At 43.0% G+C, this 13,008-nt stretch overlaps 1 protein-coding gene across 2 annotated transcripts; it reads left to right on the top strand.

Moving 5' to 3' along the window:
- The first annotated feature begins 140 nt into the window (after positions 1-140).
- On the top strand, positions 141-12,271 carry si:ch211-227n13.3. 2 transcript variants are annotated; one of them, XM_042336342.1, is made up of 6 exons: positions 141-248; positions 3,775-4,373; positions 5,261-5,339; positions 7,778-7,879; positions 9,162-9,724; positions 12,175-12,271. In XM_042336342.1, exons 1-6 carry the CDS (start codon positions 157-159, stop codon positions 12,177-12,179), a joined length of 1,440 nt encoding a protein of 479 aa, XP_042192276.1. In that variant the 5' UTR covers positions 141-156; the 3' UTR covers positions 12,180-12,271. The 2 variants fall into 2 exon arrangements, with proteins under 2 accessions (XP_042192276.1, XP_007909221.1); XM_007911030.2 differs by lacking the exon at positions 12,175-12,271 and having other exon boundaries at positions 9,162-10,038.
- The last annotated feature ends 737 nt before the right edge of the window (positions 12,272-13,008 follow it).

Genomic DNA, 13,008 nt, shown 5'->3' on the forward strand with positions numbered 1-13,008 from the left:
AAGAAATGGCCCGCCGCGCCGCCATTGGACGGCGGTTGTGATGGGCAGCTTCTGGACCAATAGGATCAGGCGGCACCGCGCAGGACACGCCCAGCCCCGTCTCCTGACCCGGTGACCCCCGGGACCGCAGCCCCGGGAAGGCCTCGGGCGCCGTGGATGGAGTCGGGCGGTGGCAGGCGAGCGGCGGCTGGTCGCCGGCAGCGGGACTCGCTCGGCCCGCGGGAGGTGGAGAGGAAGTTTCAGGAAGTGTAAGTAGATTTTTATTCTATTTTTTTAAAAAAAAACTTCAAAAAAGCCTTTCATGTAAAGTTGGAAATCAACTCCGGTCCGTGTGACGGAGCGTTCAGTCCCATTGCAATCCGACACCTACGTTTTAAACACTTTAACTCGTATATGGTTTACTCGTTTATTTTGTGTGTGTGTGTGTGTGGGGAGGGGGGGGAGGGGGGAGGAGAGCGAGTCCTTAAAGGATCCGGCGCCGCCAGCAAAAGCTTTTAGTCTTTGTGTGTCAGTTCACGACAAAAATGAGGCTCATTGGTGGTATTTTTACTCTTATTAGAAAGTTAGGTTTGAGCCCAAAATCCAGCCACAGTTGTGGTTACAGCGCTCGCCTCGCAAGCGAGACACTTGGGTTCAATTCCCGGCAGAACAAAACCTTGGGCAAGTTTCCTTACTCCACACTCCCGATAATAATCCCTCCCAAACAAAACCAATGATAAACTGGTCATTTTCAATCCACGACTGTTTGTGGGACATTGCTGTGCGCAATTGGCTGCTGTGTTTCGCCCACAAATATACAGTCAATTCACTTTACAGTGAAGCGCTTTGAGATGTCAAGAAGACATGAAAAGCGCTATATCAAATGCAAAGATTATTATTATTATTAAGAAGATCATAGTCACCGTTTTCTGGTTTGCAAAACATGGGGGGAGGGGGGGGTGTTCTCTAGGTTCTCTGGCCAAATACTCCTCCCTCCTTCATAACTCAGGAACCTCTTGGGGCGGGATGGGGAAGGAGGGAGGGAGGGAAGCGGGGTTTCCTTGGAACTGAACTGTCGTCAACGTGACATACTTGGCTAAGGAATGTCCAAGTCAAGTCACCCTTCTGTTGTGCTCTCAAATAATCTGAGTTCCTGAGCCAGGTGGGACCACAGTACTCCTCATTGGCAGGAATTGGACAGGCAGATTGTTGGACCATACTACTTGGGGCAGGGATTCTTCCCACTAAAATCCTTTAATCCTGCAAGCGCAAAGTGGTTCTGGGGCTGGACAAATAGTGGTAGTCAAGCTAAGCAGTTTTAGAAGTATCCCAACACACACTCTGGAGTCCCCAAGCCTTGGCTCTTGCCAACCTGCACTTAATACTTTCTGAAATTAGATATGCAGGATATGCCTCTCTAGGAGAATGTGTGCATTCCATTCCAGACCCTGGAATTTCCACTGACCATTCACTTTATTGTTTATAACAATAATCTTTGCATTTGATATAGCGCCTTATCACATCTTTGAGACGTCTCAAATCGCTTCACATAATATACTGTAAAGTGAATTGACTGCATATTTGGGGCTGAAATGTGGCAGCCAATTACACACAGGAATGTCTCACAAACAGTTGTGGATTGAGTGACCAATTTGGGATATTGTTGACAATGATTTGCCTACATAATAGTATAATATTATATACATAATGGTTAATGTACTTGAAAGTATTTCATTTTGTCAAAGGGATTTGAGATGTTTATGTGCAATGTGATATTGTATCAAAAGCAGTTATTATATACGAGTTAAATGTTGTGTTGTGAGTTTGATATCCTCAGGTATGGTGAGAGGCAAGCAGGGTCTAAGGTGACCTGCCTGGTAATGGAATGTCGGAATTGAGCCAACCCTCTGTGGTAGTCCCTTGGTAGTCCAGTTCTTGAGCCAGGTGGGTCTGCAGTATTCCAGGGCACTGCTGATGATTGCACAGCCAGCCTGACACATTGGCAGGACCTAGAAAGGCAGACCAGTCACTGGGGGTTGAGAATCATCCTGCTCAGCTACTGTTATCTCTGCAAGCCAAAGCCCTAATGGGTATGGTGGTCCTAGCTGGTCAAGTATTCTCGGCAGGGTGAAACCTTGTGCAAGTTTCCTTACTCCACATGCCTGATAATAATCCCTCAAAAAAACTAATAAATTGGTCATTTAATCCACGACTGTTTGTGGGACGCTGCTGTGCGCAATTGGTTTGTTGCATTTCGCCTGCAAACATACAGTCAATTCACTTTACAGTCTATTCTGTGAAAGCGCTTTGAGACGCTTTGAGACGAAAGCGCTCAATTAAATGCAAGGATTATTATTATTATTAAGTAGTGGGAAAGCTTTCCAGAAAGCATAATAATGATAATCCTTGGTAATAAAACTCACTACTTGTCGGCCTCCCCAACTCCTCTCTCCATAGGCTGCAGATCATCCAGAACTCTGCAGCCCGTGTCCTCTCCCGCACTAGGCTCCGTGACCCTATCACCCCCATCCTCGCCCAACTCCACTGGCTTCCCATCACACAGAGGATACCGTTCAAGATCCTGGTCGTCACCTTCAAAGCCCTCCATGGCCTTGCTCCCCCCCCCCCCCCCCCAGTCTGCAACTTCCTAATCCCTTACCATCCTGCACGCTCCCTCCACTCAGTGGGCTCCTGCCTGCTTCACGTCCTCCACCTCACTCGCCCCACTATTGATGGTCGGGCTTTCTGCCACTCTGCCCCCACCCTCTGGAACTCCATCCCACAGTGCCTTCACCTGGCCTCCTCCTTTGCCACTTTCAAGACCCATCTCAAGACCGTGCTCTTTGACTGTGCTTTTGATCTCCCTGCTACCCCTGCACTCCACCCTCCCCGATCCCGACCCCCAGCTCGGGTCTGTAACAGGCGCTTTACAAATGTAGTTTTGTTGTTGTTGCATTTGATGTAGCTCTTTTCACCTCTTCTAGACGTCTCAAGGCGCTTCACAGAATATACTGTAAAGTGAATTGACTATTTGTGGGCAAAATGTGGCTACCAATTGCACACAGAAGCGTCCCAGAAACAGTTGTGGATTGAGTGACCAAATTTTTTTTTTTGGAAGGATTATTATCCCCAGGAAAGCGATCCGCCAATAGACTAACAACCAGGTTCCTACTTACTGCTAGGTAAACGGGGGCGTGTGGAGTAAGCAAACCTGCCCAACCTTTCGCCCTGGGTGTCGGTATTCTATCCTCTGGGGGTTGTGGGTGAGGGTGATGGAGTCACGGAGCCTGGTATGGGAGAGAACATGAGCTGCAGAGTTCTAGATGATCTGCAACTTGTGGAGTGAAGAGTTGAAAAGGCCAACAAGCAGGGAGGTGGTGTAGTCGAGCCTATATGTGATGCGTGGATGAGGGTTTCGGCGACCTGAGGGGTAAGGCTGTGGCTGAGCCGGGCGATGTTGCGGAGATGGGGAAAGGCAGAGGGTGTCATGGCACGGATGTGGGGTAGAAAGGACAGTTGAGGGTCAAACAAGAGGCCAAGGTTCCGGACTAGCTCAGTGAGGTGGAATGTGCATCCTTGGACATTTCCAATGTGTAGCTTGAATACATATGTGGAACTTTAGTTTGAATACTCTTAAGCATGATGATGGATTTCCATATGTCTGATACCTGACCGACCAAAACAAGTTTCGATGTGATGTTTCTTTCGTCTCCTTTTTCTCTACTACTTATGTCTCTCCTTGGATTGGTATTCACGGCTTGGCTAACTCATTGTTCAATATTTTTACAATTGCAGATATAACTCCTTGCTTGGAACCAAATATGGCATTAGAAAAATGTCACCTACGAACAGCCTGTGTGCTCAGCTGCCTAAACCTGGAGATTCATACAGCTTCAAAAAGGGACTGCAAAATACTTTCTGTGAAAATAGTGCCATTGAAGATGTTTTAAAATGTAAACTTTCCAAAGATATGCCAATATCAGACCTATCTCGATCCAATATACTGAAGCATCAAACTGGAGAGGCAACCAATTCTTGGATCAATAGCATTCCAGCACCAAGCCTAAATGTCAAACAAGTTGGTATGAAATGTAATGAATTTCCAGGGGGAGTAAAATCAAGCATGAACTCAAATACAGGATTTCATTCTTCTCCTGTGATGGATCCAGACCTTCAAATTCTGAGTTTCAGCTCTGCTAATAATGATTGGAATGAAGGAGGAAGCTCTGAATTGTCCTGTGATAATGATGATGTTCTGTCAATTGATTCTGGAGAAGCTGTCAGAGAAACTGTGACTTGTAAGGCTTGTTCGAAATTGCTTTTGAAAATGATCAATCAGAAGAAAACCATGTCAAAAAAAAATAAACTTACATTAAAGAAGAAAAAGCCTTACGGTAGGATAATTTTCTTGATTTGTGTATAAAAGTACAGATTGTATGTGCTTGCCATTTCCAGTGATGTAACAGAAAGTTATTCGTATGCAGTTTCAATTGCATGTGGTAGCAAGAACTAAGTTTGAAAACGTTCATTGCAAATTGCTTGCATCTCCCTATTTTAAAACTTCAAGTGGTGAGAGTCAGTGTGCTCTCCTGATCTCTCTGGCCGCCAATTGCCTGTTTGCATTTTGTTAATTGTAAACGGGTGACTGGAAACTGTTTGGAAACTGAGCAGGATACTGAGCAAGAAGTTGGCAATTTTTTCCCTTTCTCGTCTGATGGCTCTGATTCTCTCTGGAGAATTTTGCCGTGTCCTGACAGGCTATCCCTTAGCCAAATGGCCATTTGTCGTGTACGAGTCAGAGTTTTTCTTTACCCAGAGAGTAAACAACAATCAGAAAAGATTCCTAGAAAGTGGGTGGTCAGGCCAGCGTACTGGACTCATTGGAAAAAGTTTGGTGCTGCAATAGAAGGAGACAGGGTGGGTATTCTGAAAGAATAAGATCAAATGGGCCAAAGTTCCTTTTTACATTCAAAATTCTCTTAACTAAACAATAGTCTGCTAACTCCTTATCAACCTGTCCATTCCCTCCACTCAGCAGGCTCCGGCCTGCTCCATGTCCCCCGCCCAGCCAGTCATCGGCGGTTGGGCTTTCAATCTCTCTGCCTCCACCCTCTGGAACTCCACAGATTCCCTTTGCCTCGCTTCCTCCCTTGATTACTTCAAGCACGCCTCAAGACCCTCCTCTTCGACCATGCCTTCAACTACATCAAATGAAAGGATTATTATTATAATGCGTATAGGCTGCAATAACATGTCTTCATTTATATAACCTTTTTTTTAGAACCTGCCTTATTATCCTGTGACCAATGGGTTTTGAAAAAGCCATCACTACCCCGAAATGAACTGCCACCATATAGAAGGCAAGTGTTTTTGTACCTTTGTGCAAAATAGTTTCTTCTGATTTTTTGATTTTTGCTTCCCGGTGGATATCCACGATTGTGCCCTCTTATTAGCGGCTGTTTGTGGCACTTAGCTGTTCTCAAATTAACTGCTGCATTCACTTACAAATACAGAGTTACTAAAACCTGAGATGTTTCAACGACTAGATAAGGGAAACAAATTTGCATTTAATGGGGAAACCTGTTAAGTCAGACACATCTGGGACGAACGATTTGTCCGGCTTAAGAGGCATCTGACGTTAACCAAAATACCATTCCTGCTCAGTAGAGGGACAATGCCGATACCATATAATAATATGTAATAATGTTGTTTCAATTGATGCAGTGTTAACTAACTGAACACGATACCCAAATATTTAGCCTAGGAGTTAAAGTTAAAATACTGTACTTTCACAGAATTTAGTAGAATACATTTGTTTGACTGCAAAATACCTTCCCGCCCAGCAGAGGGGCAGCGGCACCTCCTCCCTCCCGTTGCCGCTCTTATTGGATGGGAGGGGACCAATTCCATTCACAAATGGTTCCCGCTGTAAATCAATCGCAATTTGACTCCTCCCATTCCCTCCCTTGTTCGTCCCGTTCCTCCAGCCCCTCACTGATTGATAGCCCAACTCCGGCCACTTGTGAATGGCTGGAGTCTGTTGTCGATCAATCTTAGACTCCTACTGTCTACATCCCGGAGTCGCTTGTGGCTGAATGGAGAGGCCTGAGTGAATTCATTCAGCGGTGACCAGCACGGCATTTTGACCAGATTAACCGTATTTTTGTCTGAATTAACCAGCATATTTGTAATGGGTAAAAATACACCTGATTCGGACGCCTTCCGTTTTGTACGATTTAACTGGCGTCCTGGGTTAATCGGCGACAGTCCGCATAAGGAGATTCCACTGTACATAGCACCTTTCACATCAGGAGGACATCCCAAGGCCCTTATCAAAAATAACTTTGTTCCCTGGTTGAGGGTGAGAGTTGAAGGGGTGATTGTATCGAATGTTAGTTATTATTAATTATTAGTGGAAGGTTTCTTTTCTGTTTACCCTGTACAAATCTATTTGGAATTGTGAAAACCTCTGAGCCTGAATGGAGTACAGTTAGCTGCATGTGTGAAATGTTAACCTTCTCTGATCTAAGGAGAACAATCCCAGCCCCTCTAGTCTCTTCACATAATTGAAGTCCCTCATCCCTGGTATAATTCTGTAAAATAACTAATAATCCTTCCATTTGATATAGCACCTAACCACATTGTTGAGATGTCTCAAAGCCCTTCACAGTATTTTGTGGGTAAAATGCAGCAACCAATTGTGCACAGCAGTGTCCCACAAACGGTCATGGATTGAGTGACCAACAACAAGAAGATTACATTTGTATAGTGCCTTTCACATCGGGAGGACGTCCCAAGGCGCTGGACAGAGTACTGAATTTCAGACTCAAGATGGATTGGGGAGGGGAGGGGTGACCAATGGCATGGCCAAAGAAGAGGGTCTTGAGGCGGGACTTGAAGGATGCTAAGGAGGGGGCAAGGCAGAGTGACTGGGGGGTGGAATTCCAGAGGTTGGGGCAGAGTGGCTGAAGGCTCTCCTGCAGGTGGGTCGGGATTTTTTGTTTTGTTTTTGAAGGATTATTACCCCTGAAAATCCACCAATCGACGGGTTCCTACTTGCTACTAGGTAAACAGAGGTGTGTGACTAAAGAAACTTGCTTAGGGTTTTGCCTTGACTGGGAATCAAACCCTTGTATTCAAGTCCCTGCACCCCCCTACCTCTCTGACCTCTCTCCTCAAAACAGTACCCGTTGCTATCGTTCCTCCGGGGCTGGCCTCCTCCTCGTTCCGCGAGTCCTCCGCTCCATCCGCGGCAGCCTTGCTTTCAGCCACTATGCCCTGAGGCTCTGGAACTGCCTTCCCCACTCCCTTTGTCTCGCTCCCTCCTTTCCCAGTTTCAGGTCTCTGTTGAAGATCTTTCTTTTCGACTGCACCTTTGGTCACCTTCCTCCCCCTCCCCCCAGCTCGGTCCCGAGATCCGTTACTGAAAAGCGCTCTGAGACGCCGTCCGGCGTGGAGGGCACTATATAAATCCAAGTTGTTGTCCTCCCATTTGCAAGGCGAGCCCACTAACCACTAAGCGATGGGACTCCACAAACTCCATCAACGTTTTAAGTGTCTCTACAAGCCTTATGGTATTGCTAACCTAGTAAGAGGGAATTTTCTTGTGCTTTAGAGTTGGAAAGTCTTAAATGCTTCCTCTGGATATGGTTCCTCCCTTGACTATACATACCCCAGCTTCATATGATGCCATCAATATGATTCCATCAACCATCAGTAGGTTGGTCTACTGGCTCTCTGGTTGTTTTGTGGCCTGAATGGTTGATAGGACAGATTTCAATTTGTTTTCTCATTGCAGAAAAATCCATTCACTAGTAAAATATCTGCACAAAAGAGCTCAAAGCCAGGTTGTTGTAAAGAAGAGAATTCAATGTTGCCGGCCTCATGTGTTTCTGCAAAGGTAAAAACTCTGAATTATTTTTTCAAAGGTTTTTTTTCTATTACAGGTAATTATTTTTCACGATAGCTGTAATCAGATATTCTTGCATCTCCTGCCCTAAACCATACACGACAGGGCTCATTGTATCTGGGGTGAGTGGAACCAGACCAAGTGCTCTTTGAAGAGCATACATTTCAATTAGTACACAATTCTATAATATGCAAATGTTACATTTTGAGGGTGGATGACTTGGTAACTCCTGGTTCTACATGCTCTACTGAATCGAGAAACATCTAGAGGGAAGACCTTTTACTTGAAATAGTTCTTTAGAAATCGAGGGGGGAGGGAGGAGGCATTTCTTGGCACTTATTTCTGAACCTACTTTCCACTTATCAATTCTTTTGATGAATATTTTGAACCAAATATTTAACAATTCAAGGCAGACATTGTGAAACTTTGATCTTTAGTAAAATTGGTTGTATTTTTTCACTAAAAATAACTTTTTTACTGATAATAATTCTTGCATTTGATGTAGTGTCTCATCATGCCATCAATATATCTCAACCCACTTACAGGATTTATTGTAAACTCTTTTGACTATATTTGTACGCAAATGCAGCAGCCAATTTACACGCAGCAATATGGCACAAATGTGCATAAGTGAAAATTGTTGTCTACTACACAAGGAGGAACTCCTTTCTAGTAGTTCCACTAAAGTCTCATTCAAAGGACGGCACCTCTAACAATGCAGCACTCTCCCAGCAATAGACTGGAGTGTTGGCCTCAACAATGAGCTCAAAGTCCCAATGTGGGGCTTCAATCTTCAGTTGAAATTGTATTAGTTAAGGTGTTATCATTTGGATAAGATGTTAAACTGAGAGCTTATCTGCCTGCTCATGTGAACATTAAAGATACCATGAAACTACTCCAAAAGAGGAGTTTTTCCCAATGTTTTGGCCAACAATCACTTAAATTGAAATTGGTGATTAGTTTTTTTTATCTGGGGGATATTAGCTACGTTCGTTTACAAATACCCAGTCACTCCACTCGTAGTAATTCCTTTGATACTCTTTAGGATGTCCTTCCAACTTGAAAGGCACAGATTCTTTTTTATAAAATCAAAGATTGCTAGTAGCTGCATTGAAAAAATCTAGTGCACAATTGTTCATATTATAAAATATATCAATTTATCAATCAATAGGCTCTTCTCGGGGATGCTGTGTTGACACCTTGCTTGTTCATTTTTTCCTATTTCTCAAACTTACTATTTGGGGAAAATCATAAGCAATGTTTTTTATTCCAGGAATCTACGTCATTGTAAGAGAAAAGTGAAAAAATTCCTTCGTAATCCTCGAAAGAAAAATGGCAAAAAGAAGTTGAAAAGAAATAAGAAAGAGCTCTTTATTTTCAAGCTTTCTGAAAATCGTTCATCTTCCATTGTTATCTCAGACAGTGAAGACAGTGAAGCTGAGCCTCAGATCAGCACATTGAAGAGAAAGCTAATATCTGCTGTTATGTATGGAGAGAACCGGGCCAAAATGAGACTAATGGCTTCTTCTGATGAGGAGGATTTTTATGGTTTCAGTGAAAAATTTAACAGTTCTGAAAGATGCTTAAAGATTCTGCGTAGCAGATTAACACAATGCAAGAGTGGTAGCAGTAGTTCTGTGGATACACCTACATTTGATTTATGCAGGCCATCTAAATTTGGCGAAGAAAAAACTTCACCCATCTATTCAACTTCATCTTCGGAATCTGGAGAAAACAAGCTGTCGCATCACTATGAAAATGAACTGGAAAGCAGGGAAGTGAACACAGTGCAACCCAGTTCATCTTCCTCCAGCTCTTTTGGTTGGCTAAACCCAGGTGGGTTCACATCTATGATAGCTAAGTTGAAAGCTCGATCTGCATTTTCTTCAGGTACTGTTGTGAAAGAGACATAGAATATTTTTCTTTTTATTTTAGACCATTTTCCTGATTGACAACATTGGTGCCTATCTATGTATGTCTAACTCAAGCAAATAGAAAAAATAATTGTGTGATTTCTACGTTATGTTAAATCTCCTCAGTATTTTAATCTAGGAGAATTCAGACCACCTTTACATTTGATCTGTTCTTGTATTGAAAAAGTCCAGCACTTTTGTTTTCTGTCCAAAGATTAAAAATATAACTTTCCTGTTCTTGGTTGTGATGTATCTTGCAAATAATTTTGCACTAGAATATTGAGGGGGGAAAAAACCCAAACCACTTTAGTACACTATAGCACCCTTCACGCAGGATCGTGTCTCCAAATGCTGGATGGACCAGTCTATATGGACTTTCAGAAGGCATTTGATAAGGTTCTACACAAGAGATTTTAGCAAAAATGAAAGCGCATGGATTCAGAGGTAACTTTGTGATGTGGCTTGGTAATTGGTTGGGAGGCAGTGTAAAGATTATTTAAATTTGTGACCCTGTGGTGAAGTAACGACTGACACAAATTATTCATTCGTTGATATTTATTGATGCAAATTAGTAAAGAAATGCATTTCAAAATTGTTTCATCAAATTAATGCTTATGATGGGTTAGTAAAGTTCACTGTAATTAATTGATCAGACAAATACAGTAGCTTTGATGAGAAATTGGTTTGTTAATCCATGTTGATTGTAGTATATCCCTCTTTCCTTGAAATTATTTGCGATTAGGTACTTTATTCCCAAAATTCAGCTCTTCTCCCAAGCTCAGTTCTCCTTTTGTTGAGACTCATTGATCTTGTAAAGACATCTGGCATTCAGCTCCACAAAAGCATATTTTTAGTCAATCGTCGTCTCCTGTTACCAATATACAAGAGTTGTCAACATTCCCTTGTCTTTTTCAAGATTGCAGCAGTTTGTTTCAAACAAGTCTGAATATCACAGATTCAACATCAATTATGTAACGTCTTATCATCGATGATGTTGAAAGTTTGTGTTCTGTAAACATGTTTTCACTGTTCACAGCTGCTGCTTTCCTGAAGCAAACTCGTCCACGAGTCTGCTTGATTTTGCTTTGGTCAACTCAAGCAACCCAGAATTCTGGGATATTTACAACAGGAAACAAAGTAGGGACAAAGGGAATGTTTCTGATTGACAGGACGTGACAAGTGGTGTTCCCCAGGGGTCTGTACTAGGGCCTCAGTTTTTCACCAGGTAGGTAGATGACTTGGATGAAGGCATAGAGTTTTATTTCCAAATTTGCAGACGGCACGATGTTAGAAGGCACAGTAAGTTGTGTAGATGAGAGCAGGAAGTTACAAAGAGATTTAGACAGATTCAGTGAGTGAGCAAAACTAGCAGATGGATTTCAATCTGGGGAGGTGTGAGATCATTTCTATGAATCAATAATAATTAATTATTATTGAGGGTTTATGTCTGACTTAACATTTTCTTTAAAAGTGTTTGCTGATTAATTTAGTTTTCTTTATAAGAGTTTATATTCTATTACAAGTTCTATTTTGTAACCGTTTGGTTGTCCCATTCATTGTACAGTACNTTTTTTTGCACATGTGGTATGATACTGTGCAGTACAGTATATGGGCTATCATAGCTTTAATATGGATGGGTTAAACATGGTACAGACTTGCCTCAATGTCATCAGCCAGTTCAGTCCTTGTGTGTTTGTTATGCTTAAGTCATATAAAATCTGACATACATAACTTGACATAAGTCATTTGATATGTCTTATGCAAGTTTCAAATAACTCATACTTTGCATAAGTCATATTAAATGAATGGTTCCAACTGATATGACTTATGTGAGGTTTATTGTACAATTGTGCTCCAGCATGTCTGGAATAGATTGAACTTTGCATCTTTGAGGTTGACAGCAGAAAAGCAGGGATTTTCACTAAATAGACAGCTACACATTGCACAGAACAGATTGATTGGGTAGCAGTAATTTGCTTTAGATTGGAGTCTGGTATCAGCATGGTTCAGGGGCAGCTTCTGACTCAGAAGGATCTTGGTTCATTTCTCCATGTTGGACTATGAACTACAAATCTAAACTGACACTCCAATGCACTAAAAAGTGCCATATCAAATGTCATTACAAAATGGTAAATATGGCAAAAAAAACTTACTATCGTGTTTTCCCTGGCCTCAGATGATTCCTGTACTGTGGGCAGGGTGGAAATCATAATGGAGCGGCTCATGGAGGGAGAGGTGTGAGCAAATGTGTTGATTTGCAACACCACATTTGTGTACTTTAGTAAGGAAAGGAAAATTAGAATGAGTTATGAGAAGTTAGGACCCTCTGGTGCACTACAACAACTTGCATTTATATAAGCTTCTTTCATGCAGGGTAGCATCTTGGAGAACAGTGGCGGAGCCTGCCGCCAAGCTAAGAAGAGGTGACCCCAAGCAATCGAAAGAGTCTTCAGGCATGATTGAAAATGGGGAAGGGGCAAGGCGGAGGGATTGTTCTAAAGTTTTGGGGTGCAGTGGCTGAAAGCACTCCTGCCAATGGTGGAGTGGAGGGTATGAAGGACAAGCAAGAAGATAAAGCCAGGTGAGCAGAGGCAGCGGGGGTTGAGTGGGGAGTAAGCAGGTTGGAGGTGCTAGGGCATGAAGGGATTTATAGAGGAGGACCCTAAACTTGATCTGTCTGTGATAGGGAGCCTGGCAAGGACTGATGTATGGAGGTACAGAGTTTAGAGCGGGTGAGTATACAGGCAGCAGAGTTTTGAATTAGTTGGATTTTGTGCAGTGAAGTTGGGAGACCAGAAAAGAGGGTATTAGAATAGTTGAGGTGGGAGGTGACAAAAGCATGGATAAGGCTTTCAACTGCATTGGGTGAAGTACAGTCAGAGGCAGGCAACGTGATGGAGGTGGAGCAAAGTGGGTCCTGGTCAGAGACTGAAATTGGTATAAGAGGGACAGCTGGGGAGTGAAACCGCCACCTACACTGCGCCTATAAGTCACAGGAATAGGCTGGTTGAAGAGGGCAGAGCTGCAGAAGAGAAAACTTTAATCAGAGCCAAGGAATATAGCTTCCATCTTATCGACATTCAGCTGCAGGAAGCTTGTGCTTGATGTCTGACAAACAAACTGAGAGACATCAGCAGACTAGGAGTCGCAGCTAGAGTAGATTTGGATATCATCTGCATACATGAGGAAGTTGACCCTGTGTTTGCA

This window comes from Callorhinchus milii, unplaced genomic scaffold, assembly GCF_018977255.1.
Source record: "Callorhinchus milii isolate IMCB2004 unplaced genomic scaffold, IMCB_Cmil_1.0 Scaffold6, whole genome shotgun sequence".
Lineage (NCBI taxonomy): Eukaryota > Metazoa > Chordata > Chondrichthyes > Chimaeriformes > Callorhinchidae > Callorhinchus > Callorhinchus milii.

Bases quoted from the DNA above. Each gene is read 5' to 3' on its own strand.
- si:ch211-227n13.3 (XM_007911030.2), top strand. From the start codon at position 157: ATGGAGTCGGGCGGTGGCAGGCGAGCGGCGGCTGGTCGCCGGCAGCGG. The intron at 249-3,774 runs GTAAGTAGATTT...TTACAATTGCAG, and splicing joins GAGAGGAAGTTTCAGGAAGT to ATATAACTCCTTGCTTGGAA. The intron at 5,340-7,777 runs GCAAGTGTTTTT...TTCTCATTGCAG, and splicing joins GAACTGCCACCATATAGAAG to AAAAATCCATTCACTAGTAA.